Source organism: Myiozetetes cayanensis, unplaced genomic scaffold, assembly GCF_022539395.1.
Source record: "Myiozetetes cayanensis isolate MyiCay16 unplaced genomic scaffold, myiCay2020 scf5-8, whole genome shotgun sequence".
Classification (NCBI taxonomy): domain Eukaryota; kingdom Metazoa; phylum Chordata; class Aves; order Passeriformes; family Tyrannidae; genus Myiozetetes; species Myiozetetes cayanensis.
Genome location: NW_026087742.1, coordinates 26,239,608 through 26,266,031, shown reverse-complemented (window position 1 = coordinate 26,266,031; position 26,424 = coordinate 26,239,608). Strand labels below are relative to the sequence as shown.

Below are 26,424 nucleotides of genomic sequence, written 5' to 3'. Positions count from 1 at the left end.
TCTGGGTGGCAGAGTACCACCCAGAAATGGTACTCTGCTGCAGTCTCACCCTTGAAACCTCAGCTGAAGAGTAGCTTTACCATTTGCCCACAAGATGCACATGACCAATTCAGTAGGGATTCCCCTTTGTTATTGATTCCCGAGGCATGATACTTACACAAAAAAAATCTTCCCTTACCCTTGCTCTCTGGCAGGGCATGCAGAACTATCCAAGCATACAGGCCTCAGTTTTGGAATACATGCTGATCTGAAAGGGGAAAACAGGCTAGGGGGATATTCTATACAATTGCATAGTTTGAAAAATCAGATAGAAAATCTGTGTGGCTTTCAAGAGCCAATTGCAAGAGAAAGGATTAGAGAAGAAGATATTTCAGCTCTGTGAATGCTTGCAGACCTGGACCCCTGCTAATCTTAATTTCACAAGTGCTTCATGCCTTTTCAAATATGGCTCCAAATGTACTCCACTAGACATCCAGATCACAGGATTTTCAAATTAGTGGTCTCTGCAAACATTTCTGGTTTAAGATGTTTGTGCTATCTTATACACCAAACCTATAGAACAGCCTGATCAAAGGCTGCTATTTCTATGGCTATGTTAGTAGGGTTTATCCTTCATCCCCCAGCTTCAGTGTCATGGGAAAAACCAGAAAAGGTGATCATAAAAAAAACATGGTGCTTTTATTTTCATGATGTGACACTACCTTTCCTTTAAAACAGATTTTGATCTCATATACTCAATAATAGTGTAAATGAAGCCACCAGAAGTCAGCTCAGCAGTGCAGACAACTTCCGTCACTACTGTTTCTGCTCCAGCAGACTCTCTGAGTTTCTTAAGATGACTTTCCTCCTTTAAAAATTTTCTTCACATTTGTAACAATGGCATGCATTCCACCATCTTGATTTTGTTGGTTTTAAATGAAAGCTGAGACTCTGGAGCCTGAAATGAGTGATTCTCCTGCCTCAGCAGAGCAGTCTTGAGCACTACCTCAGCTCCAAGGAACACAGACTGCTGTGAGGAGCAGCGTGAGCAAACCATCACACTGGCTGCATGCATGGAACATTGAGTCTGACTGCAAGTGAAAGGTGTCTAACTGAAATGCTGGTAAGAAATGGATGATCTTTCAGCACCTGGATTTCTCCAGACAAAAGGGATTTCTTTCAGTAAATGGGAGTATAGAATAAGGTGCAAAGGTGTTGATGGTCAGCTACTAGGGAGACAGAGGAGTTCATTTTCATGAAAACAGAACTTAAAAACAGTTGTCCCAGCCCCTCACTACCTATTTTCCCATTTCACAGAATCAGTTCCAGAAGACAGTAGCTAAATTCAGGTACCTGCTCACTCTCACCCTTTCCATACCCATGTCTAGGTCTTATAGATTTCTAGAAGTAGATCTAAAAAAATTCAAATGCCTGGAGACAAGTCATCAAGACAAGTCATGGAGAAAGGATGCTGGAAATTCTGCTCCTCTCCAGAGCTTAACCAGATGTCTCCAGTCTGCCAGCAGGTCCCTTCAGCCACTGCCATTTTCATGAGCTGGAAGCATCTCTCCTAGCAAGTTTAGGACCTAGCGAGCCTCACTTGATTCTTTTAAGATATGTGCAAAAGTAGGTGATGCTGCTGCCCCTTTTCTCCCTTTTACACCAGGAGCCAGAGGTCAATATGCTCAGCAAGAATTGGGGAGCACAGGTGCTCTCTCCTCCACAGAAAAAGCAGCACCTCTTCTCTGCCAGGAGAAAGCCTTGACCGAAGAAGCTCATAGGCAATTTCATGGAAGGAGAGCAGGCACTTTCTTGGAATTTGGCCACACAGCACCCCAAACCAGGGTTAGATAACTGCGCAGCCCCATCCACCCAGGACTCCTGTGGCATTTTCCTCTGAGTAATTAGTGGGTGAAATAGTGACCTCAGGCCCCCACTTTCACCCTCATACACAGGAGAACTTTGATCACTAGCCTACAAAGCATCACTTTTCCCTGTCTGCAGCCACTACTTATTCTTGATGCTTTTACTGAAGAGAGTTTTTTTTACCGCCAGAGTTCCAAGCAGAGCAGGGAGAGGCCCCACTTGGTGGGAAATGCCACACACCCATGCGTGGTATGCAGGGCAATGCAGTTTGCAGGAGACCACTGTTTGAGATTGCCCTCTGCCAAGAAAGGGAGCCTTGTGTGCAAAGGAGACTGGGAGGTGCACTAAGTAGGGAAGGTGCCCTGTGAGTTGGTATTTCTTTGGTACAAAGTGACATGTGGCATCCTATTGCTGTCTGGCATCCCTCTGCCATTTTGTACTGCTGTAACATCAGCGGCCGCTCTGGCGAGTCTGGCCATAAAAATTATTTATAAGAAAACAAGGTCAGGCGTATTACCAGATATTTTCAAGATTACATTGCATTTTTAAAGATGACGCACATTAGCAGTTTTTGTGTATGTGCCATCTTAGTTTACTGAGCCTCATTGAGAAGACCTGATTAAGCCAGAGTAGTTAAATCAGTTAAACTCTTTATGGAAATTCAGCTTATTCTCAGCTACACTGGCCCAATTCCCCACTGATTTACACGTCACATTTATAATGAAGACCAAATATGCACACAGAGGGTTTAGACATTTTAAGTAGATAATTCTTTTTACACCTTTACTTGGATAGCATTATATAAAGATTAAAAAACAATTGTTAAACTCCTCCTAGGGACAGCGGTTCAGGATAAATACTCATGCTGCAACCTATTGACACAGACAAACCTCAAGGGACATTAGCTCCAAATAATACAACATCAACAGATTTCTGCCCAGACTGTAAGACCATATGCGCCCCCACACTCCCTCATCTTCATTCCCCAGTAGCTCCCTCAGCTGTGGGCAGTACAGGCTTCCTTGTCTGCTCTGGGCAGCCAGAAAGCAGCTCTGTCACAGCCGAGGGCCATTGGCTTCCTCGTGGGGAGGCAACACTCACGTCTCAGGAAGAAAATTAGACAGGGAAGGGATGAGCACACATTTCTGTTACATTGGAGAGCAAGTGTTTATGCTGGCAGCGGGTGTGACCCTGCCTCTGAGCTGTCCTCAGAGAGTGAAGGTCACACGCTGCTGGGGTGGTGCCAGCAGCTCCTGCCCACTCTGCTAGCCTGTGCTGGCCGCCCTTATGCGTGGGCAGAGACCAGGGCACCAGGTGAGTGATGTACCCACAGCCACAAACTTGTGGTGTCCTTTGAGGTCCCAAATTAACTATGTAGTGAAGGAAGAGGCTCTCTCAGCAGGGAGCACAGGGTGCTCCTTTGCTTACTAGTGATTTCATTGCTCTGAATTTAGAAGCAGTAGGCCAGAACTGCCCCCACCTTCAAAGGGTAACTGGTGTGCCTGTTAACTGATGCACCTTGCTTCTATATCTGTTATGAACACATCTGGGAAAAGCCCAAGCTATGGAAGATACTGGCCACAGCACTTACTGTGCCAGAGTAGGAAACTGTGACTGAGTTGTGGTCAGACTTGGTAGGACAACCAAGTGGAAAAAGCAAGGCACATAGTTTTCCATGTCTGGATGTCCAATGTAATAGAAGGCAAGAGTAAGGCCATGGAACAGCCAGTTTAAAGCAAAAGAATTTAAGCAAGTAAAAACTCCCCAAACTGTTAAGGAATTCATTGGTCTCAGTAAAAGCAGAGCACAGCTTTGCTAACACAGAGACTTTTCTAATGTCCTCAGAGGTTTCCTGAAGGCCTTATCATATATTTATTGCTCCTTCTTTTTCTGTCTTCAGTCTGGTTGGGATCTCAGCTTGAGCTGCCTCTGTTTGGCGGGCGTTGCAGGAGGCTGTTCACAGCTTGGAGAACTGAACCAGGTGTCGACCAATCTCTGAGACTCTGGCACAGCCTGAAATACATGAAACAACAGTGAGAGAGAAAGGTTTGTGGATGAAGCTTGGAAGCCCCCGTCTCTGAATTACAGTCTTGTCTTGTATGAGCCAGGTTGCGATAAACTGGTACTTCAGTGGTTCTACTCCTCAATGGCATCTTCAGCCTTGAGGTTAGGCACCAGACTTCCCACACAAGTAGAGCTAGAAACATGAAAAACCCGATCCTTATAACAAGTTGAGCAGAGTGTTATCTGATCCAGTCAGCAGAGAAAAGGTAGACAGAAAAGACACAGGGATTGCTGGGTGCCAAGTGACCAGAGGTGGAGATTTGCACTGGCATTTCATCTGGTCAAAAATGGGTGGAATAGGGGTTCTGGTCAGCAGCCAGCTGGACATGAGCCAGCAGTGTGCCCAGGTGGCTAGGAAGGCCAATGGCATCCTGGCCTGTACCAGAAATAATGTGACCAGCAGGACCTGGGCCGTGATCATACCCCTGTACTGGGCACTGGTGAGGCTGCACTTTCAATCCTGTGTTCAGGAGAGATTTAGATTGGATATTAGGAAAAATTTCTTCACATAAAGGGTTATCAAGCACTAGAAGAGGCTGTCCAGGGAAGTGGTTAAGTCACCATCCCTGTAGGTATTTAAAAGACATGGAGATGTGGTGCTTAGGGACATGATTTCATGGTGGACTTTGCAGTGCTGGGTTAAGAGTTGAACTTGATGGTCTTAGAGGCCTTTTCCAACCTAAATGATTATATGATTCTATGAATTTCAAACCTCCACTAAAAAGATCCCAACCTGCTACTCTTGCTGAATCCAGTGCCCTTTTGCATGTAAAGTGTAAGAGCCTGCTGGGAAAAAAACCAAAACCAAAACCAAAACAAAAATGCAAAAAAAACAAAACAAAAAACAACAAAACAAAACACAAAAAAAAAAACCAAAAAAAACCCACAAAAAACCAAACAAACAAAAAAACACCCAAAAAAACCACAAAAACAAAAACAAAAAACCCAAACAAAACAAAACAAAACACAAAAAAACCAAGAAACCCACCCTGTAGGAATCTTTGGTAGTTGAAAAAGTGACCTATAAAGCCAACCTGTTGAGAAATGCCCAATGAGATTTCAGTTCCAGTCTCCTAGTCAGCACTGTTATCCACTTGATTTCATGGTTGCTAGAGCATAAAGATCTTTAATAAGATCCTTTGCTGGTGTCTGAATACTTCTGCACTGGATCTGAATGTCATGTTTAGTATCATAGAATATCCTGAGTTGGAAGGAACCCACAAGGATCATGGAAGTCCATCTTCTGGCCCTGCATAGGACAACCCCTTGAATCACACCATGTGCCCTGAGAGCATTGTCCAAACACTTCTTGAACTCTGGCAGGTTTGGAGCTGGGACCACTTCCCTGGGGATCCTGTTCCAGTGCCCAACCACCCTCTTGTTCATGTGTAAAACTGGAGTTTGCACTGTGCTCTGCAAGTTTGCTGTCAGTGAGGGGATCAAACATGGCAGCTACAGTTGGGGGTGATGGTGAGAAGTGAGAATGAGGAACAAAAGTAAAAGCTTGGAGGAGACACAAAGGCTTTTAAGGCATGTGGAATGCAGAGATTTGTACCTGCACCAACAAGCTGTATTCTCCAGTATGCAGAGAAAAATTCTGCATCCATTTTTAATGAACTTTTCATGCAGAAAAAAATTGGTTGTATTTTGCCCTGATAAACACTATGTTAAATACTGAAAAACATATCCTGCCGTTCCCAGCAGAACAGAAATTACAAGTTTTGCTCAGCTGTACTTAGTAATTTTACATCTCTTTAGCTGGGTCACAAAGCTGCTTTAACCTACTTCCTCCATGCAAGCTTCATTGCTGTGACACCTGAAATGCCAAGTGGTTTTCTAGGGAGCAAAAAATCACCTTTAGTATATATAGCAATTAGAACCAGCACAGCTCAGGTGGATTCCCTTTTTGTGACCCGTCTGTCAGACTTCTGATTTTATGTGGCTTGCATGAAGAAACCTCTGTATCATCACCCATTGCAAACAACCTGCAAAATACTTACCAGCCAAGGCCATCGACAAACGAAACTCATCCTGCAAAATTCTCAAAACGTCCTGGAGACCTTCTTCACCCTGCTCAGACAGAGAAAGCACTCAGGGTAAAAGCAGCACTGGCACAGAGCAATGCTGCAGGATGCTTGCACTGTGAGAGCTGGGACAGTCCCTTAAGCTCATGCCAATTCCAGTCTCTCATACAGATGAATGATTAAAACTGTATGATGGATGTATTCTGTTCATCGCAGATTAGTTTAAATGCTTTTCCTTTTGTGATACATCTGAACATGGAAAGAAAACAAAGCTGTTTTTCACTTCTGACATTTTCTAGCTGTTTTTTTCTCTTAGTTTTCAGTTTTCCTCTGCCAATTGGCTTGTTATTTAAAATGTCAAGCCTTATAATACCAATAGTTTTTAATGAAGTAATGAGAGTTTTATGCATGGTACTGCTTTAAAAAGTTTAGTTTACTCAAATACTGGACTGAATCTTCAAAAATAATATATTGTACGTTTTCCCCTGTGTAAGTGACACCAAGAAGCTCAAAATCCAATAAAATGCATATAAGATTTTGAGCTTCTTGTAAAATACTGGATGATTTCTTTTTCCTCTTAAATTTTCATTTTATTTCTTACAATAAAGAATGTTTTGGGTGCAGACAATGTTAGTGCTTGTTCATGCCCTTCCGCTCTTGTATGCTAGGGTAATGCACTGAGATAATTTTTTTGAATCCTCTAACTTACTCATCTTTAGGAATTTAATACCAAAGCACAGTTAAAGCCCCCAGATCCCATCTTCATTCTGCTTGCATTGTGGGGAAAAAAGCAGGCAACTCACAGCAGCACCCTTTTCATGTTAGGCCTATTTTTTAATGTTTACTGGCAAAAGAAACAGTACTGACAACTCTTCCAGGCTTCTCAGAAGGTTCAGGTGACTTCTTCCTTAAAACCTAGCTACTGGAATCCACAGCAATCACACCACTGGACAAGAGTCTCATTCAAAAGATAGGAAATGTTTCTAGACCATAAAAATAAATATTTTTTTTTATTCTAGAGAAAAGTTTGAAAGCTCCAAATGAGAGGCTAAATAGCAAAAATTTAGTAAAGCAAATGACTGGTATAATAATATTTTAATTATATTATGTTAACTTTCTGCATCAGAGGCCTAATTCATTACTCTGGATTGTAGAAATATTCCCATAGTTAAGAAGCAGCATATATAGGAAACCATGAAATTCAGTGGTGATTTTAAATCACAGAAATATCAGATTTGAATTCAGTTTGGGGTGATTCCACTTAAAATCCATGAAAAAAAAAAAAAGAGAGAGATTCTTCACCAGTGAAAACCTGTTCTTTACAACTTCAATAACAACAGAGTGTTGGAGAGTATGAGAAGCAGGCATATGAACTGAAAGCTCCTCACTCACCTTGTAAGCCAGACCCCATAAAGTTGGTCTTCCAATAAAGACGCATTTTGCTCCCAATGCCAGTGCTTTTAACACGTCACTTCCTTTTCGTATTCCACCATCTAAATAAACTTCGACTCTGCCTTGTACTGCCTCCACAACTTCAACCAGAGCATCAATCTGCAAAGAAGCATCCAGTCTCATCCTGAGGTCACCTTTTGATTCCAAGAGAAAGAGGATATATTCCAAAGAGACAGCCAGGGAGTCAATGCTTTCATAGCATACCTTCTCAAAATGAAATGTGACGATGCATCACAAACAGCTCAGCATCAAAAGCGGCAGGATAAAGTGCTGCTCCCTATTCTGTTTACCAGATAGTTAATGTCATTTTCCACTGCTTGGCCTAAACTGATATTCTTTGCTAGCACTTCTGGTGAGTGCTTTATGAAAGATTTTATTTATAAATTTCAATAGCAATAAGTGTTATTAAGAATTTACTTTCATTTGAGACAAATGTTTGTAAAAAGGCTGATGTCCAAACTACCTAACGTTACATTTCAACCTAATCCTGGTGACTACCTGTTGAATGCCTCCTCAAGCCCCCTAAAGCATCTGTGAAGGATTTAATTTGCTTTGTAGTATAGTCAACATATCATTTCCTCCAGGTTAGTTCTCCTGATTCCCTAAGGTCTTTCTTGTAGAGTCCAGCATGGACTGTAGTCCCAGTTGCTAGTGTAGTGCAGCACCACACAGAGATGCTGGCTCTGATCCCAAAGGCAGTACAACCAGAGGCAGGACATTATACTAGACCTAATTGGATCTTTTCTACAGTCTTTTATACCCTTTTGCCTCCTTTTAATATTTTTTGTTTGTTGGGTTTGTTTTGGTTTTTGTTGTTTGTGGTTTTTTTAATTTTTGGTTTTGTTTTTAAATAGAGCAGCTATAACTAAGAATACTAAGCAGACTTTTCCAGTTAATCCCATTTTTTTTTCAGAATTTCAGGCTGAAAACTTTCAGGCTGAAAACTTTCAGGCTGACATTTTCTAGGAGTAGCTCAGCAAGGGCAGGGACAATAGTTTCCGTTGTCAGGCTTGGTACCAGAAGAATATCAGAGCTGAACTATGTTTCTATTGCCCTGTCTGTGTATGTGAAGAAACTTCTATGGTAGAAGAGCAATTTAATGCAGATGCCATTTCTGTTATTATGCCCTCAGCATTTAGACTATAATTTTTTTTTTATTAATTATTGTCAGGCTTGACGTAGAATAGGAGACAATTCTCTGGTACCTATTTTTATTTTGCAAAAGAAAACAGAGTAAAAGAAGTTCGTAAGATACTATGCAATGCAGAACTGTAAAATAAGAACAATTGGAAAAACTGAGAGAAGCCAAATTAAACCAGTGAAATACACATATGTCCAAACAATGCTTGATTTCTTTGCACAGTTTAAAAAGCAGGGGAATTTTTTTCCAGATAAGCTATCCTTTTCCTGGCTCATGAAAGTCAATAAATTCCCATTTAGACTCGAGTCTGTAAATACGCAAGCAGGCCTCTCACTAAATCTAGCTGCATTGTTTTGCATGTTTTGACAGATGTGAACAATGAGAATACATTATGCTCTCATTTGTACATTTTTGGTTCCAGAGCTTTGTTTTCCTTTTGCTGCAGCGTGCAAAGAGTTTGTGTGCACTGCATCAGCTCATGCAGACACAGGCAGAAAACTTTTCCTGACTTAGGCTGGTAGTTTATCTGCACTTATGTGGGTTCTGCAACACTTACAGAACCCTCCCAAGAAGCTGAGAAAATACTTCAGTGGGTAGCCCAGTCAGGGATCTTACGAGTTTAAAGCTAAAGTACATCTGCACGCACCCACGGCCACTGAACATATACAAGTCCACCAAAAGTGTACACACAAAGCTGGTCATTGAGGTACCCAGGTTAACGCAAATGTGCAAGCTGTAAACAGTCATGGAGCATCCATTTCCTCACTTACAGTGGCAGGTCCTTCATCCAGTTGCCTTCCACCGTGATTGGACACAATAATTCCCTGAACTCCATGTCTCACTGCCAGCTCTGCATCTTCTTTTGTCAAGATGCCTTTGATGATGATGGGCAGGTGGGTCAGGCTCTGCAGCCAGTAGATATCATTCCAGGTGACAGAAGGATCCAAGCTGTTGGGTGGCAGTCCGTACTCAGAACGGTCATCTCCCTACAGCCATGGAACAAAAAGAAGCCTCATCTCAGCTGCAACAATTCAGAGGTCCCTTGAAGTCTTTCCTTGCTGTAGAAAAGATTAATTAAACTTGCTAACAGACATGTTCGTCAGTTCCAGAAAGCACATGTCTCTGAAGGAGAGAAATTACAGTGGGGGTGTGTCTAAGGCATCTGGATGGGGATTTTGAAGTCAGAACCCAGGTTGGCAGGAGATCAAGGCAGGATGCTGCAGAACCAGAAGGGGAGAAGATACGCCCTGGGTGCAGCAGATGCCAAAGCAGCAGTTCCCCAGTGGTTTTTGTCTCATGTGGTACATGCCAGCAGAGTGAATGAAAGGACAGACTCATTTTACAAACCTCAAAGTCCCGTTCCAAGTTCTTCAGTTTCATGTGGGGTGGAAGGCAGAAACCATTGCGGATATCGTCGCGTCTTTTACCCGTGTAGGGCACATCTGTGGTGAGGACAAGGGCCTGGAAACCCAAGGCCTCCGCCTGTTGGACCAGCTGCTGGGAAGTTGCCCTGTTGCGGTGGATGTAGAGCTGGAACCACCGGAGACCCCCTGGAGCAGCCGCAGAGATCTCCTCCAGCGTGCAGGTGGAGTAGGTGCTGGCAATGTAACAGGTGTTCATGGCTTTGGCAGCTTCAGGTCACATTGGAAAAGAATCAGAAACAAAGTCATTTGAACCATCTCGTCAGACATCAGATAGAAAATGTTGTACTGTTTGCAGACACTTCCTGAACTCCTATTTTACGTGTACCCTGGGAAGCATAGTGCAACTATGCCCCCCAGCTTAAAAGTAGCTGTATTTATGCACTAGTGTAGGATCATGGTTAAGAAAGCGGGAAAGAGAGGGGTAATTTACCAAGGTGTGCTTTCATTTTGCAACTTTTTTTTTTTTTAAAGCATGAATTTTATCTTTATGACTGAGTCTTCACAGGGATGCACTGTCAATTTCACTTGGTGTACACAGAAACACGCAGAAGAGTAATTTTAAAACATCAGGTCTCCAAACCCACCATAGGATTTGTGAAGAGATACCATCCCTTTTTTTATCCCAGGGAGACACTTCTTCACTGATAACAAGGAATTCACAGTCTGAGTCTCATCCACCACTTTTATGACCTATCTAGAACCACTAGGACCAAGAACCTTATGTGGTTCTTGGTGTGAATCAGAAATGGGTCCACTACCCTTGTCTTAAGTTTGCAGCATATTCCACAGTGAGGATCTTATAATAGTGGTAGCTGGAGAAGTAGAGCAATGTTTATACAGCTTCCCATGTGGGGTGTCAGAAACTGAGAAAGAAGTTTGCCCCTTCAAGCCTGAAAACTTTGTTCAGTCACACTTCATCGTAACAGCTTCTTGAGACTTTTCCACAAACCCCTTTTTGCAACATGGCAGCAGACCAGAAGAGTACCTCTGGCGGTGCTTTTCTCTCCGTCAGGCCATGCTAGCTGGTGGAAGCCAGTGGGGGCAATTCCTACAGGAAAGCTGATTTCAGTCCCCAGGATCTTAGTCCTAATGTCCATCATGGATACATCCCGCAGCATACGTGGCCGGAAACGAATTCTGCAAGGCAAAAAGAATCCCAGTGACTTTTCTGAAGTTTCATGGAAACCAGGTCTTCATTTACCAACTACAAGGCGGGAATCTGAGCCAGTAAATAGAACAGCATATAACAGAGGCTCTTTGTCCTTCCTGTTCACTTCTAAAGGTCAGTTCAGCCAAAAGTTTCACCACTTCCATTTTCCATTAATGCTGCTTACTGGCCACAGTACATAATTTCTGCATTTCCCACCTCAGCTCACCGTGTAGTTGGACTCGATGATCCTTGTGGGTCCCTTCTAGTTTGGCATATTCTGTGATTCTGTGTCTTTTTCTCCCATTGTCCACCCCCCAGGTTCCTTCTACTTGCAGCCCAGTCCCAGGTTGGTGCCTTCCACTCCACCATTCATTTCTGTCCTCACTGTACAGTGTGGCTGCCCTCATACTCTGCAGCATGTTCCCCAAATCCCGTCCCACTTACACTTAGACTTCCTGTATTCAGCAAGAGCTCCCTGTTGCATCTCATTCTATTATAGCTACTCATCCCCTTTCCTGTCATGCCATGCATACCACACAGTACCATACCCTATCCTACCTTACCCTACTCTACCACTTGCCTGTACCCTCAGCATCACTTATGCCTCACACAATCTCTGTCATAGTCAGGCTGGCATCAGACCATGCAGCATATATCATTCAGGTAAGTGCATTTTGCTTGGGAATCACCTTGAAAGGGCAAGGTCTTAGGTGTCTTTGCTTGTGAAGCCCAAACACTTGCACAAAAACGTAGTTTAAAATTCCCAGTACAACACCCCTAATTTCCACCTAACATTACCTTTTATATGCCAAGATGTTTTCATCTCGTGTGTTACAGTCATCTGCTCCAGCTGCAAAATAATCCCAAGCAATCTTGGGTAAATACTTCTTAGCATAGGCTTCAAAGTCTGAAAGACACACCATAGCCATTGCTGAGAGAGGCTTGGACACCTTGAAGAAAAGAAAAACATGGAGCAGAAATTAGATCCCTGAACTGTCATTCTCTCTTTCAGGGTCTCTAATGTCACTCAATGCAAACCTTGGAGCCATCTGTCTTTTAGAAGAGCTGCTGAGAGGTTGTCTCTGTCTGTTGTGCACATCAGTCTATGAATGTGCCTTCTCCCCTGGTATAATGAAAACTTGCAGATGCAGCTATAAGAAGCTTGCATCTCTGTGCCTTTCTTTATTCTGTTTTAAGCAGCAGCCTGAAGAGGACATTTTAGGTCCTCTGATCTTTTTGTTGCGTAATTTTGTCATAAGTTCCATCTTAAAACAAGCTGGGTTATTTGTTCCACTAATTCTTCTCAAAGTTTGTCCCAGAACATCATTTGCTAGATTATCCCTAAGGATGGCTCCCTGACTGAACAATTAGTTATGGAACACAGTGATGAAATTCAAGATTATGAAATCTGGAAGCAAGTAAATACAGAGTGCACATCTAACCTGCTCCAGCATGACCACATTGTAAAACTATGTCCAGATTCTGCGTGCAAGCGGAACAGCAACACTGTGGAAAAAACAAAGCCTTTTCTACAGATCTTTATTTCTCTTTTCTAACAAATATCTTCTGGGTGTTTGCATTACATGACATATACTATAAAAGGAGCATACAGAATTTGGACAAACCATGAGAAAACACTGGCAAAAACCAAATTCTGCAAAATGAAACATGTTTCTAAGAACTGCGCTCAGCCTCTCAGGGAAGAGAAGTGATGTTGTGTTACCCAGATGTCTAATCAAACCAACATAAATGCTGACCAGCAAATGCCTGCATACTTTTGAAGTAGCCAGGACTAAAAGCTATGCAAATTAATGTTTAGCAAACCATGGCTGTGTGTGAGGAAAAACATGTAAAAAACACAGAGAAAGTCAATTTGCTAAATTGTTTATTGCAATTACTTCCACAGTTCTGATTAAAATAGGGATTTAGTAAAGTATATGAAAACATGACGTTTTTAAACAGCAGTGGTTCAGTTTGATTTTTCTAAAAAATATATAGGAAGAAGTAAATATCCCAATTTTCAGGATTAGCCTCCCACCGCAGATTAGCAGGGGTTGCAAGCTTCACCAAAATCAATCCCATGTGTCTGACGTTGTACATTTCTGGCACAGATAAACACACAGGTTATGTACACAGAAACAACCTGTCAAGCTGCGGGCACGGAGTTGTCTCAGTGACTGAGGTACCTGTGCTTACATTTGAAAATTAGGACTTAAAATTTTATGCTAGAAAAGAGCCCAAGATGAGGCACTCATTGGAAGAAGAAGAAATGTAACGGATTTCTTCAGTATTTTTTGTCTCATCTGACAGGCATTAGGTGATGTAAGTATCCCAAACCTGCTCTCTGTGCATTCAAGACATCAAGCACTGCTGATAGCACAAGTCTTCACATATATACCGTGACATATTTTAAACGATGGAAAGCACAATAAGATAAGCCAAGTCCTCTCATGGCAGAATAAAACAGGAATTTTAAACAACCCAGGCCCAGTCCTGTTTCCCAATTCAAATCTGGATTCAGACTTACTTTGAGTTTCAGGGAGAGCTGCAGGAGGTGAGAGCTTCTCCTTCAAGTTTGCCTGCAAACAGGATGTAGAGAAGGTCTTTTCACTGAGTAGATTCAGTTTTTTCTAGAGTCAATAAGCAACCATCAGAGATTAAAGCTCAATCCTGTGGTAAACTTTGTACTGTTTGTATAACACTAACGTTGTTTTGCTATCAGGTGATTAAAAATTCCTTCTAAAAACATGCATCAGTGGTGCGATTGCTTGGGACAAAGCCCCGGGGCTGAGCTCTTTGGCAGTTGCTGATGGCTGTGCATTCATTTAGGAGAGCAACAGTATTTCAGGAGTTTTACTGAATCTCTAAACTGTTGATAACTTGCTGCTTCATGTGCTACAGATCCTACCAAAATGATGATCCACAGACAATGTGAATTGTTACAACCCACAGCTACAGAGCCTGGACTCTTTACCAGCATATGAGGAAGAGATATTTTTTGCTTCCTACAGTATATGAACAACTAAAATACCCTTTGTCTTCTGCCATTTTTAATGGGCTATGAGTGCTCTTATGATCCAGTTGCTCTCCTACTGGGCTTGCAGATTCCCTCCTTTGGACCTCCACTCATTCATCTCCCAAGAGGACTGCCAGTCCTTCTTTTCCTTTGCTGGTGGGACTTCTCTGTGCCTCCCTCCATCTCCTCTCTTTAGCATTACAAACCAGGACTGAGGTGCCAACAGACCTTAAATTCAAAAGATATGAAAAATAAATACTTTACAGTTTTATTTGTCTTTTGGGTTTTTTAGCCTTCAGGGTTCATGCTTTCAACATTTCCATGTGTATCTGAGATCTGAAGCTTTGATTTTTACTAACTGAAAATTGAGATATTATGATAAGGCATGTAGAGGATGAGGAAGAAACTTGTTAAAAGATTCCCAGAGTTTTACCAGTACTGTTGTCCTTCCAGCCCAAGCAGCCCAGCTGGGGCAATGAGAGCCAACGCACTGGGAAAGAGCTGGAAGCTGGACAGAACTGCAGCCTCAGAACCTGGTCTTCAACTGGCTGGTCTGGTCCAGGACTGCAGACCTAAAGTTCCTGACAGCAGAAATTGTAGGTCGCTGACACCATCTATGCAGCTGCAGTGAAACCCTATTCTTCTGTTAGATGTATTCACAAGATCCCGCTCAAACTCAAGCAGGCATGGTCATCTCTACTGTTGTGTTCTGAAGCTTGCTAAAATTCAGCCTTCAGAGCTCATTGTCTGCCAACAGCAGTGTGAAGCTAGCTTCTGGCACTGATAGCTATGGATACAGGTGTCACAAATGAGACAAGGTGTGCACACGTACCTAGAGTGCCCACGAGCTCTTTGGTTTGCTTTCCTCTCAGGAAGAGCTGTGCAGCAGATGGCCTTCAGGTCACTTCTGAGGAGAAAAGCAAAGTGTCTCTCTATGTGCAGACAACCCAGTACATCCCTGGGAAAGGACCGAAAATCCTGCCCTCATTCTTTCTCCACTAGATGTCAGGTTTGGGTCACATATATCAATTTATATTGTTAACATCAACAACAACAAAAACCCCAGTACTTGCTGGCCTTCAAGACACTATGGCATTAAAACCACTACGATCACATCACAAGAGTGCCTGCTAATATGTTTAGAAATCTTCATTCCCTGTGTTTTATTCTTAACATTTTCTGGTGCACAGCACAGCAATAAATGTAACTACTGCCCTGATCTTTGTTTCAGCCTACAAGTTGTCTGCAGGGTCCTCTGCCATATTTCTCATTATGCTGATCTAAGGACTCCCCTACTTTAGGGATGCACATTGCAGGCAGCTCACCAAACCATAAAGTTTATGGTTTCATGATTATCATAATTTTACATGAATTAAAAATAGTCTGTGCCTACTGTATTTTGGATCATATTATGGATCATATTTCAGGAAAGGGGGAAAATCACTGCATTTGTGCTGTGGCTTTTAAGAGGCTGTACTTTGCATCTAGATATATTTTCTTCCTTCAGCAATGGGCTCTATTCAAAGTAGCAATGACTTTTTTGTTGCAAAAGTAGTATTTTCTCTCATATTTTATATTATTCCCATGATTTAGCTGTGAAACTATTAAATTGTAAGGAAATCAAAATTTGCCACAGAGGTAATATCTTTTATTACAGCCCCTGTATATACTAAAAAAAAAAAAAAAGTGGACAAGTTTTAAAGTTCTGGAGCCCTTTCACTGGAGTACAATAAAAGTACTCCCTCCCTCTCTCCCTTGATCCTATCCTCCTCCCTTCTTTCCCTTACCCTCCCTCCATTATTCCCTCACTCCCTTCCTTCCTTATTCCCTGCCTCCCTCTCTCCCTTATTCCCTCCCTTTAAAAACTTTGCTGGAAGCCTTGCTGTCTTCTTTTGAAAATTGTATAAAATAATATAGGAAATAATTGCACATCTGGTCCAGGCTTGCAGGTAGAATGTCAAGCGGTCAATAGCCAAAGCTCAATTTTTGCACAGATCTGCATAGCTGGGGGTTTGCAGCTGCTTACTTTTCAATACTAACATAGTCAAAAGCTCATGAGTCCAAGCACAAAGATCCTCTGTAAATCTGTGCTCCAGTTCCTGTTACAGTCACGATGCTCGCTACTCCGCTTGGTTGTATTTGTTTGCTTTTCACAGATGGCAAATCACTGTGGGTCAAACTGACATCTCTCTCACTGATACATCCACTAGTGGTCGGTTCAGTCTGGGACTTTGAAACACTTCAGTGAAGAATCTGGTGAACTCTAAGCAATGTAAATAATTCAGATCACATAACAGTTTGCATACAGTCAACCACTGGTTTTCCTTATCAGATGTCTTTCTTGAGCATATGCCTCATGTTTGGAAGGAAATTCTTGTCAGTCATGCCAGAAAGTCTATCTCAAATTGAATATTTAAATAGCCATCCCTCTGTTATAGGAGGAGATGGCAACAAATCTTATATTTAAGACAGTCTAACACTTTTGATTATAAGATACGTTTTTCAGCTGCTTCTAATTTTTTCATATTTTGATCAGTCTAGGCTGAAATTTTCCGTCCTTGATCTCTGTGTTGGGCTGAATTTTATTTTGGGAATGTTTCACTGAATGTTGGTCAGGAACTTCCAAGAATGATGTTGGTGAAAAATATGATGGTTGGTCTATGCTGAAAAAGTCTTACAGTGGTTTCAGTGAAGTTCAGTGCTTCATGCAGGGGCCTGAAATTAGTGGGGATTGATCCCTGGGATCATCATCCTGGACTTACTGGCCATATGAAAATTCTGTCAGATCTGACCCAGCTGTAAATCACTGCTTTCCAATTGCACATGCTCAGCAGAGCTTGTCTGAAATCCAGATGTTATCTTCGCTGAAGACTTGCCTAGTGCAGACATGCTTCTGCCACAGAAGCTCAGAGAACCCAAAATATGAGCAGAGGACAGAGAGTTGGCCTCACCCCACTCTCCTACACCCCATGCCACCTGGGTTTGGAATCAGCCTGAAACAGCAACAAAGGGGAGAAGGAAGACAAAAATAATGGCTTAAAAGAGTAGCTATGGGACAGCACCTAGGGACAAGCAGGGTGGGATGTGCAGAAGCAAAAAGGTCAGAGACAGAGCAGATGAGAGCCAAGGAGGCAGAGGCATCTTGGGTTGACACGGCTTCAGGGGTATAGAAGAATCAAGAGGAAGGGACAAATCTGGGTAAGAGACATACTTCTCTAGTGTTCTAGGAGACTACCAGATACTTGGCTGTTCTTTCTGCAACCACCTCTGTCTCCAAAATCCAGAAGTGGATTTAATTTATTCTCAGCATTACTCTGCAGAACAGCCAATAGCTACAGAGTCCTTTGGGAAAATGTGTCCCATCTACTTGGGTTTAGATTTTCAGAAAGGAAGTGTTTTCTGCTAGCAGGTTACTCCTCTGGCTCCTGTGACAGGGCTCTGTACTGTGTGCCTGGAAGCCCAGCCATGTCTCACATCTCCAGGTGTCATGTGGTAAAATGTAATTTCTGAGCCTTTCTTTCTGGTTTACCTAATGTGCCAGAAGGTCACCTAACTACAAGCCTTCACACTAGGCAGGCATCTCAGTTTGACAGCTGTACCAGCATGAGAGAAGAGGTCTGAAGCACATCAGGCTTGACTACATTCATCAGAGAACACTGAGCAAAGATCCGCTAAACCACTGACAACAGGGCACAGTGAAATCACAGGATGCAAAGGCAGATTGGGTTGGGAAAGAAACACCGAGGGTGGTAATCCACAGCCAGTTAATTGCCAGTAGTGCTGTGTCAGCACACTTCCAGTCTGTGAGCATTCAGAGTGGTTCTTGACATTACCACAGCAGTCCTAAGCTCTGTATTCTGTCTATTAAATAATTGTCTATTAAATAGAGATGACTTTGTTATTATGCAGAGCACCAGTTCAGGATTGTTTTTTTCTTCTGGGCCCTGCAAGAGCTAGTGGGCTTAGATTGCCTGATGTGTTTGGAAAACTGTGCCTCATGGGGTCCTATCCCTCACACTACTGCTACAGCCCTGTATGTGGAATCTTCTCTTTATCCTCTAGAGGGTTTAGATTAGAAGAACAATGACCATTTTCTCCTGCAAGGTGTAGGGATCATTTCTGTCCTCTCAAAAGGTGAAGAGAATTAAACACGGCAGACTTTCCAAATTACAGGCTCCATCTCCAACTTGATCCCAACCCAAGGTGCAGCAGAATCTTTCAGCTGACAACTGCTTTGATGTGCTGCAGTCTGCATCTCTCCCATAGCACATATGTCTTAGCCTCCTTGGACATGGCAGCTCATGGGTGGAGCACAATGTACCCTGCCACCCATCAGTCTAAACCTTCTTACATCTCTAGATTTTCTCAATCATCTGAATTTTTTGTAATACCCTTTCTCTCATCTCATCCTTACCCTTTTCCTTTATTCCTCCTTTCTCTCCCCCAGAAAAACAGAAGAAACCAGGAGCATGCTTCTGGGTTCTACTGTGGAAGTCTGTTCCATTCCATCTTTTCAGATGCGGAAGGTCTGGAGTGCTATGTGGCACTGAAGAGAGATAATGTAGTTCTTTTCACCTGGGTACCCCTCTTCATAAAAAACCTGGAGCTGTAGAATCTGACACCAGCAATTCTGGAATTGAGCCAATAGACTGGGAGTAAAGATCACATCAGTGTTTGATGTAGGAGACCCACTTATCGGTCATGTGAGGAGTGACGGTCTGCAGGTAGCAGAGAGGGAGTGCACAAGCTGGGTCACAGGCTGAGCACAAAACCATTGAAATAAAGATTTCAGAGAGCAGATGCAGAGCCACTGAATTATTGCTGGAAAATGGTGAAGGAGGAAAGACTATGACTGTACATTCTCAGTATGAAAACTTACAGCACCACTTATCTCAGGTACATATCTAAGACTACTGTCAGGCAAAGAACTGCAGTATGTCAGCAAAATAGGAGTAAAAGTGTGAGGTGAGCAAGAAAAGAGTTGGGGAGAAAGGTCTGCAGAAGCTGTGTTTCACAGAACACCCTTAGGCTCTCACCAGCTGCTGCCAAAGCTGCCTCCAAAGACATTGAGCTCACAGAAAGTGGAACAGCAGAGGAGCTCAGGCATGACTCAGCTTTGAGTTTGCCCCTTGATTTCCACGGGCAGCTGTCCCTCTTAAAGCCAGGAAGTTGGAGGCAGCTGGATATGGCATTAACAATATTATACCCTTATGTAGGTTTAGCTAGAGATTATTTTTTCCATAGCCTTACTTGGCCTACTAGGCCAGCTAGGCATATGTAGCTGTCTAGCCTTCCTTCTTTACTTGTTTTTGAAATACCATGGTGCCGGTAGCAAAAGAAGTAACTCACTCAAATCCACAGAGGACAATAAAAACAGAAACAAGAGGTACTAGGGACCTGCACCTGTCTGAGTCCAAGACTACTTTGTGCTTGATGTCCCACTTCCATTTTATAAACTGGAAAAAGTCCTGGAAACTTCCAGTTGCAGTGGGAATGATGCTGCTCTCTGACCACCATTTGGGATTCACTAAGTCTTTGTCTGTCATTGATTAACAGTCACAGAAGAATAGAAAAGTAGGGCTAAGAGGAGAAACTATGTAGTCCACTCCTGTTCCTGCATTGTGTCTGTCTCTGCTCATGGAGGTACCACATCCTCCAAAGAAAACCCATTTCATTGATTGACTACACAAGGAAAATTTACAGATGTTTCACTTGGATCTCTGTTCCTGTAATTCCATCTATTATCTACCCATAGTGGGAACAGAAAAATTTGCTACTGTACTCTTTATGTCTTTAATATCTTTAAAATATTTAAATATATCACTGATGGGTCACCCCCTCTATTGTCTTTGTTCTAAATAAAGTTATGCAAATGATTTGCATCATGAACCATGTTTTCTAGACTTTTGGTCATCCCCAGTTCTCTGCTCTGACTCTCCAGCTGTTCAACATACTCCCTTAATTAAAGCACCAGGAACTGGACACGATCTTCCAGCTGAGTCCTCTCCTGTCCTTATCTGGAGCAAAGGAAAAAGAATATGCCGATACTCCTGTTTATTCAGCTGTATTTTTGTGTTCATCACTCAGCAGTATGTTCCTTACTTATTTCTTCAGATGAACCATTCCATCCTGAGATTAAGAAAGGAGTCAAATACTTTTGTTCATCTCTTCCAAACAAATAAGCATCTCATCTCTTTTTCAACTTGGACAAGAATCAGGTTAAGGGTAATAGAAGTCTCAAACCTCAGAAATCAACCACCTATCGAAGAACTCTTTAATTTGGTAAAAATGTTGAAAGGTAGTAGATGTCATAAAAAGATTCCATCCCAAATAAATGAGAGAGACACCCTAATACATCCAGTAAGCCACCTCAAAGAAACAGAGACAGAGAAACTAATATGATATAAAGGAACCTTTGAACAACAGTGTCAAGAACAATCTCTATCATGAAAAATCCACCTCAGCCTTGAGATTTTGTGGTGGTGGAAGGGCAGGAAATAAAGGATATTTTCACAAATCTCAGTGTGAATGAGAATGTGGACTCAAAACTACAACTGAGGGCTTCCTTTTAGCCTTGAAACTGAATTAGTGCTTAATCTGAGCCTAGGTCTCCATAATCCCAGAGCTGATGCCCTTGGGAAAGTAAAACTCTGCTGGTACTTTGAAAGTTGACTTGTCTATTGCTAATGTCTAGACTCCCAGTACAGCTTCAGTCCTCTCATGAAAGCAGTGATCAGAGCCTGCCCTGATCCTGTCCAGCCCAAGGCTGACCCACTACAGAGGCTGGGTCCTCTGGCTGACACTAAGTCCAAGAGCAGGGAAGCGGCTGACTTGAGGTAGCATGACCCTGTTTGTACAATGATATGTGGCAACTTTCCACTGAGAGGTTTCCTCTGTCTCGCAGCAGCATTGCATGAAACTTTCAGCTTGGGAGACACTGCAGCCTCCAGATTCTTCCCTGCAATGCTGCTCTTGACCTGCACAGCTGATGACTGAAAGCTAAAGGCAGAAGATGTTGTTTTCCTCACAAAACTGCATCCTAGCTTTTCCAGAATAATTCTCCAGTTCATCAAGATCATTTAAAGTCATTTCAAACCCTCCAAATACATTCTCTATTATGTAATCTACTTGATTGATGAAAAAATTAGCAATAGAGATCTCAGTCGACATATACGTTCAAGTTTAGAGCCAATATTTCTTAGCTGGCTTCTGAAGAGCTCATATGAGACAATGTTCAATGCTTCAGTAAAGAAACATCTTTCCGCTGTTCTTCCCTAGCCACAAGTCCCACCATGGCAGCGCATTAGATTGGTTGGGTATAATTTGTTCTTAATAAATCCATACTGGTTGCCACTGACCTTGTAGTTGACTTCTGGAGACTCAAAGATGGCTTACCCTGCCCCCTCATTATTGAAAAAATTGTAAGAGGCAACACATTTATCTCTGTACCCCCTGGTTCCTCAAAGATAGCAGCTAATGGTTCTGGCATTGCTTCAGACAATCCTCTCAGTATCCTAGCAGGAATTTCATCAAGTCCAGCTGATTTGAAAACATTCAATATATCTCTTTCATGATATTGCTTGGTCTTGAAGCAAATTGAAAACATTCTCAGACATTTTTAGCAAAATGAAGGCCCTAGACAGTCATTTTGAAATTACAGTATTCTCCAAGAGGCTGGAAAATGCAGGTAGCTGAGGAAAGCTGGTAGGCGTGGAAAAGCCCAGCATGAGTAGCCTTATGATGAAAAAAATGGGAAAGTTCTGAATCCTGAAGGAAAGCGCAATATAGAAGTTACACGTAATCCAGCAGGGAAAGGGAAACAAACAGGATTTTACACCAGGCACCAATAAAAGAACCAATGAATGGTACCCTCACATCTACACAATGTTTGAAATCTAAAAAATGAGAAAGGGAACCAGAATGTCTGATCCAAAATGCAGACACTGATATACCATACTTCTTGGAAACATGGGGCAAAGAAGACCATCAAAGGGACACTAAACACAGGATATAAATTACACAGTAAAGACAAACTGTGCCAGAGGCAGAGCAGTGCTGTGCCTTATTGAAAGCTCATCGTGAAATCAAATTTACAAGTTCACCGTCTCAACAAGTAACATAACATTGAAATTCCTGAAATTCCGGGCCTAAATGGGAAGAATACAGCTATGCCAGATAATGTTACTAACCCAGGATAGGAAAATGCCTTGAATTCAATTCACTGAAAGAAATCAGAGAGGTCGGAAAAACAGCAACAGGAGACATCAACTGCCCTCCTGTAGACTGACAAATGTCATGCCAGGAGATGAAACAGAGATGACATTTTTTGGCTCCATTCCAGGAGTTATTATTCCAGCAATTATTCTCAGGGAGCAGCTGGTTAGAGCCCACAGGAGCAAAGGCAGTCCTTGGCTCTGTGGCTCTAGTCCTTCCAGTGGAAGCTCCACTCTGTGACAGTGACCACAGAGGATTCAGCTTCACCAGCTCTAGAGGAGCACCGCAGGCCAAATATGCCAGTGCCATTGTCCTCCGCTTCAAGAAAAGCCATGCAGAAATGAGGAAACTTATTAAAAAGAAACTAGAAAGGTCAGCAAAGAAAAATCCTAACAAACAGCCTGGAAACTGCTGAAGAACACCAGACTAGAAGCATAACACCACTGGGTATGACCTATTGAGAAAGACCGGAGAATGAATAAAAGGAGGCCAGCACATAGAAACAGCCAAGTAAGCAAGTTTATTAGCAGTAAGAAGGCAATTTTCAAAAAGATGTTTATTGTATCCAAACCAATAAAAGGAAATGAATAGTATAGTCATGTAGATTAAGAGCAAAAATCCTAAAGGAGTTTGAGGAGAACTAGCTAAAGGAATCAAAACTGGTACTTCATCAAAAATGTCAGGAGAAAAAAAACTTGCTAGGGATTCTGCATGGCCAGTGAGGGATAAGGCAAGCATCAGAGGCAATGAAGCCATTCTGCATTGCTTTTCACTGGAAAGAAATATGGAAATTTTTCCAATGGAGGTAAAATGCAGAAGATATGTCTGAAATTGAAGTGATTGTGGATGAGATTATGTTTCAGACAAAGTGAAAATGAACAAATTGATAGAGTCAGATGATACCTAGCAGAAATCAAAGATGGAAACACTGAATTACTAGTCATAGTGTGCAACCTTCCACTTGAAATCTCCTTGAGACCTGAAGGCTCAAAGGTGACATGAAGCCAGTATATAAAACAGGTTCTGGGGAGCCACCCAGGGAAACACAGTTCATATGTTTCATACTATTTTTTAAACCTAGAAGTGTGAGCAGCAGCTCCAGAAGACCAGGGTGTGCATGTGGAACAGGGCAAATTCTGCTCCTGACAAGTCATTAACGTTCAGTACAGAATTCACTGATATGTGAAGAAATAGGATATACTGCAAACGAACCAAAATCCTTGTGTAAAGAGAAGTCTTTTCTGAGAGCCTTCCTTGGATGTCTCTGAAAAGATCAGCAGCAGATGGTTGAAGATGGCCCTGTAGACAGAATCTGGCTTGAAAAGTCCCTCACCAAAGCCTGCTAAGTACGCTAAACAGCCAAAGTATAAGAAGGAAAAGTCCTGAAAAAGAATTAATTGGAATAAAGGAAATAGAGAGTAGCGATAAAGATTTTCAGAACAAACAAGTGTCTACAGAGGAGCTGCACAAGGATCTGTGCAGGAACTACAAATATACTTGATCAAGAGCAGGAGAACAATTCTCATGTACCTCTTTCTTACATAGAATCATAGAAATGTTTTGGTTGAAAAGACCTCTAACATCATCATGTCCAACAGTAAACCTGACACTGCCAAGTCCACAACTAAACCATGCCCCTAAATGCCACATCTACACATTTTTTAAATACCTCCAGGGCTGGTGACTCAACCATTCCCTGGTTGAGGAAGCATCAACACAAGCCTGTTCCAGGGCTTGATAACAATTTCCTAATATCCAGTCTAAACCTCCCCTGGTATGAATGGAGGCCATTTCTTCTTATGTTGCTGCTGGTTATCTGGGAAAAAAGACCGATCCCCACCTGGCTACAGCCTCCTTTCAGGTAGTTGTAGAGAGCAATAAGGTCCCCCCTGACCTTTCTTTTCTCCAGGCTAAACACCCCCAGCTCCCTCAGACATTCCTGATAAGACTCGTGCTCCAGACCCTTCACCAGCTCCATTGCCCTTCTCCGGACACACTCCAGCACCTGAATGTTTTCCTGGCAGTGAGGGGCCCAAAACTGAGCACAGGATTTGAGCTGCGGCCTCACCAGTGCCACATACAGAAGGACAATCACTGCCCTGGTCCAACTGGTCACACTATTTATGATACAAACCAGGATACCGTTGGCTTTCTTGGCCACTTGGGCACACTGCTGGTTCATGTCGACCAGCACCCCCAGGTCCTTTTCCACCAGGCAGCTTTCCAGCCACTCTTACCCAAACCTGTAGAGACACAAGGGGTTGGTGTGACCCAAGTGCAGGACCTGACACTTTGCCTTGTAGAACCTCATACAACTGGCCTCAGCCTGTCAATCCAGCCTATCCAGATCCCTCTGAAGAGCCTTCCTACACTCCAGCAGATCAACACTCCCACCAAACTTGGTATTGCCTTCAAACCAACTGAGGGTGCATTTGATTCCCTAGTCCAGATCATAGATCGAGATGTTAAACAAGACAGTCACTAGAACTGAGCCATGGGGAACTTTACTGGTGACCAGCTGTGAGCTGGATTTAACTCCACTCACCACCACTCTCTCCATTCACCACTATCTCTGGCCATAGAGACAGTTTATAACCCAGCAAAGAGGACACCTGTCCAGGCCATAGGCAGCCAGTTTCTCCAGGAGAATGCTGTTGGAAATGATATCAAAGACTGTCACTACAGTGTCAATAGCCCTTTGACTGATCAGTCTAGGGTGTGCACCATAGCCACATTCAGACCAGGAGTTACAAACAATGCAAGAGTCATCCTCTACCTTCTCTACACGTTATCAAAGGCCCCCTTTCCTTCAGATTTCTTCAGAGTTCCTTCACAGTCTAAGTATGCAGTAGAAGGCACTGAGCTGTCTCAGTACCTATTTATTTCTAGAATATTCTTTATAAATAAACTTTCAAATTCCTCTATTCAACATTTTTAAATAAATGGAAATAGGAACATTCTTTATAAACATGAGCTGCAAAACAGGATATTTGTTTACATCTTGTTCCTTAAATATTGACAAATATTTTAAATTTATAACTCTTTAGGCACAACCACACTTCTTTTTAAAGTTGAATTAGGATCAGTTCTGCTCTTTAGCACGCATTTCTAGTTCAATTTAGTCTATCATGACAAGGTGTCACCAAGCACTTCCAGTCCTAGACTCCTTTCTGCTCTACCATCCATCTCTTTCTTCATCCAGATCTTCCTGTTTTCTTCATGTTTATGCATAGGGTTTATGGAAAAAAAATTAAAATAAAAAAGGCTGTCAAATATGTGTACTATCCATACTATCCAAAATTATGAGTCCTGAAAGAACAGGAAGAATTCCTTGGGTTTAGTTTGTTTTCTTGAACAGATTTGAAACTGGGCATGAATTGCTCCATTTGGCCTGTTCTCCTACTAGATTATTAAAGAACTCTTTAGAATGTAGTATCTACTGCAATGAGAAATTTGAATGACTGCAGCATTTTCAGTGTGGTTTTGATTTTTTTTTTACATGCACCATTTATTTCTCATCATTTTATTTTAGGGTAAACGAAAGCTTGGGAAAAAAAAATAAGCAATCAGTCTTCCTTAATTAAGGGATATCATTCCCTCTGGTGAATTTGTGGAAAGCAGGAACAGAATAAATTTCTTTTCATTTCCTCACTGGGAATATTAAATGCAATGCAGCTAATTTGTCTGTGAATTAAATTCCCAGCTTTTTTCCAGCTCTTTAGTGCTAGTCTTATCTTTTATTTTACTGTAGCAGGAGAAGATCCTATTCTAGCTGAAGTATATAGTGAGCTTTGCATTCTCCTTGCCTTTTCTGGTATTGAATTTCTGTAAAAAAAGAGAAGTATATACAGAAAGTAATATAGCAATACTTACAATAAGGTTGGAATTCTTATTTTTCAAATGTAGCATTCTTTCTCCATTCACACAGATTTCACATGTATCATTTCTATTGGCTCCTATCAGGCAGAAGGGTCTATGGCAGAAGATTTAAAATCAGCCTCTCTCAGTGCATTTTCATGGAGGTCTGGAGCCTCAGCAAGGTTTGTGTGAGGGAGCTGTTTGGGGCAGGTGTTGTTGTCTGTGAAAGGGTTTCT

General features: G+C 42.2%; 1 protein-coding gene across 1 annotated transcript; it reads right to left on the bottom strand.

The window, feature by feature from the left end:
* Nucleotides 1-70: 70 nt before the first annotated feature.
* On the bottom strand, nucleotides 71-13,775 carry HAO2 (hydroxyacid oxidase 2). The gene is made up of 8 exons (XM_050333226.1): nucleotides 13,628-13,775; nucleotides 11,899-12,050; nucleotides 10,936-11,087; nucleotides 9,874-10,157; nucleotides 9,297-9,512; nucleotides 7,326-7,484; nucleotides 5,910-5,979; nucleotides 71-3,858 (listed from the first exon to the last, which is right to left on the bottom strand). The coding sequence occupies exons 2-8, from the start codon at nucleotides 12,027-12,029 to the stop codon at nucleotides 3,803-3,805; spliced, it is 1,068 nt and encodes a 355-aa protein (XP_050189183.1). The 5' UTR covers nucleotides 12,030-12,050; nucleotides 13,628-13,775; the 3' UTR covers nucleotides 71-3,802.
* Nucleotides 13,776-26,424: the final 12,649 nt, after the last annotated feature.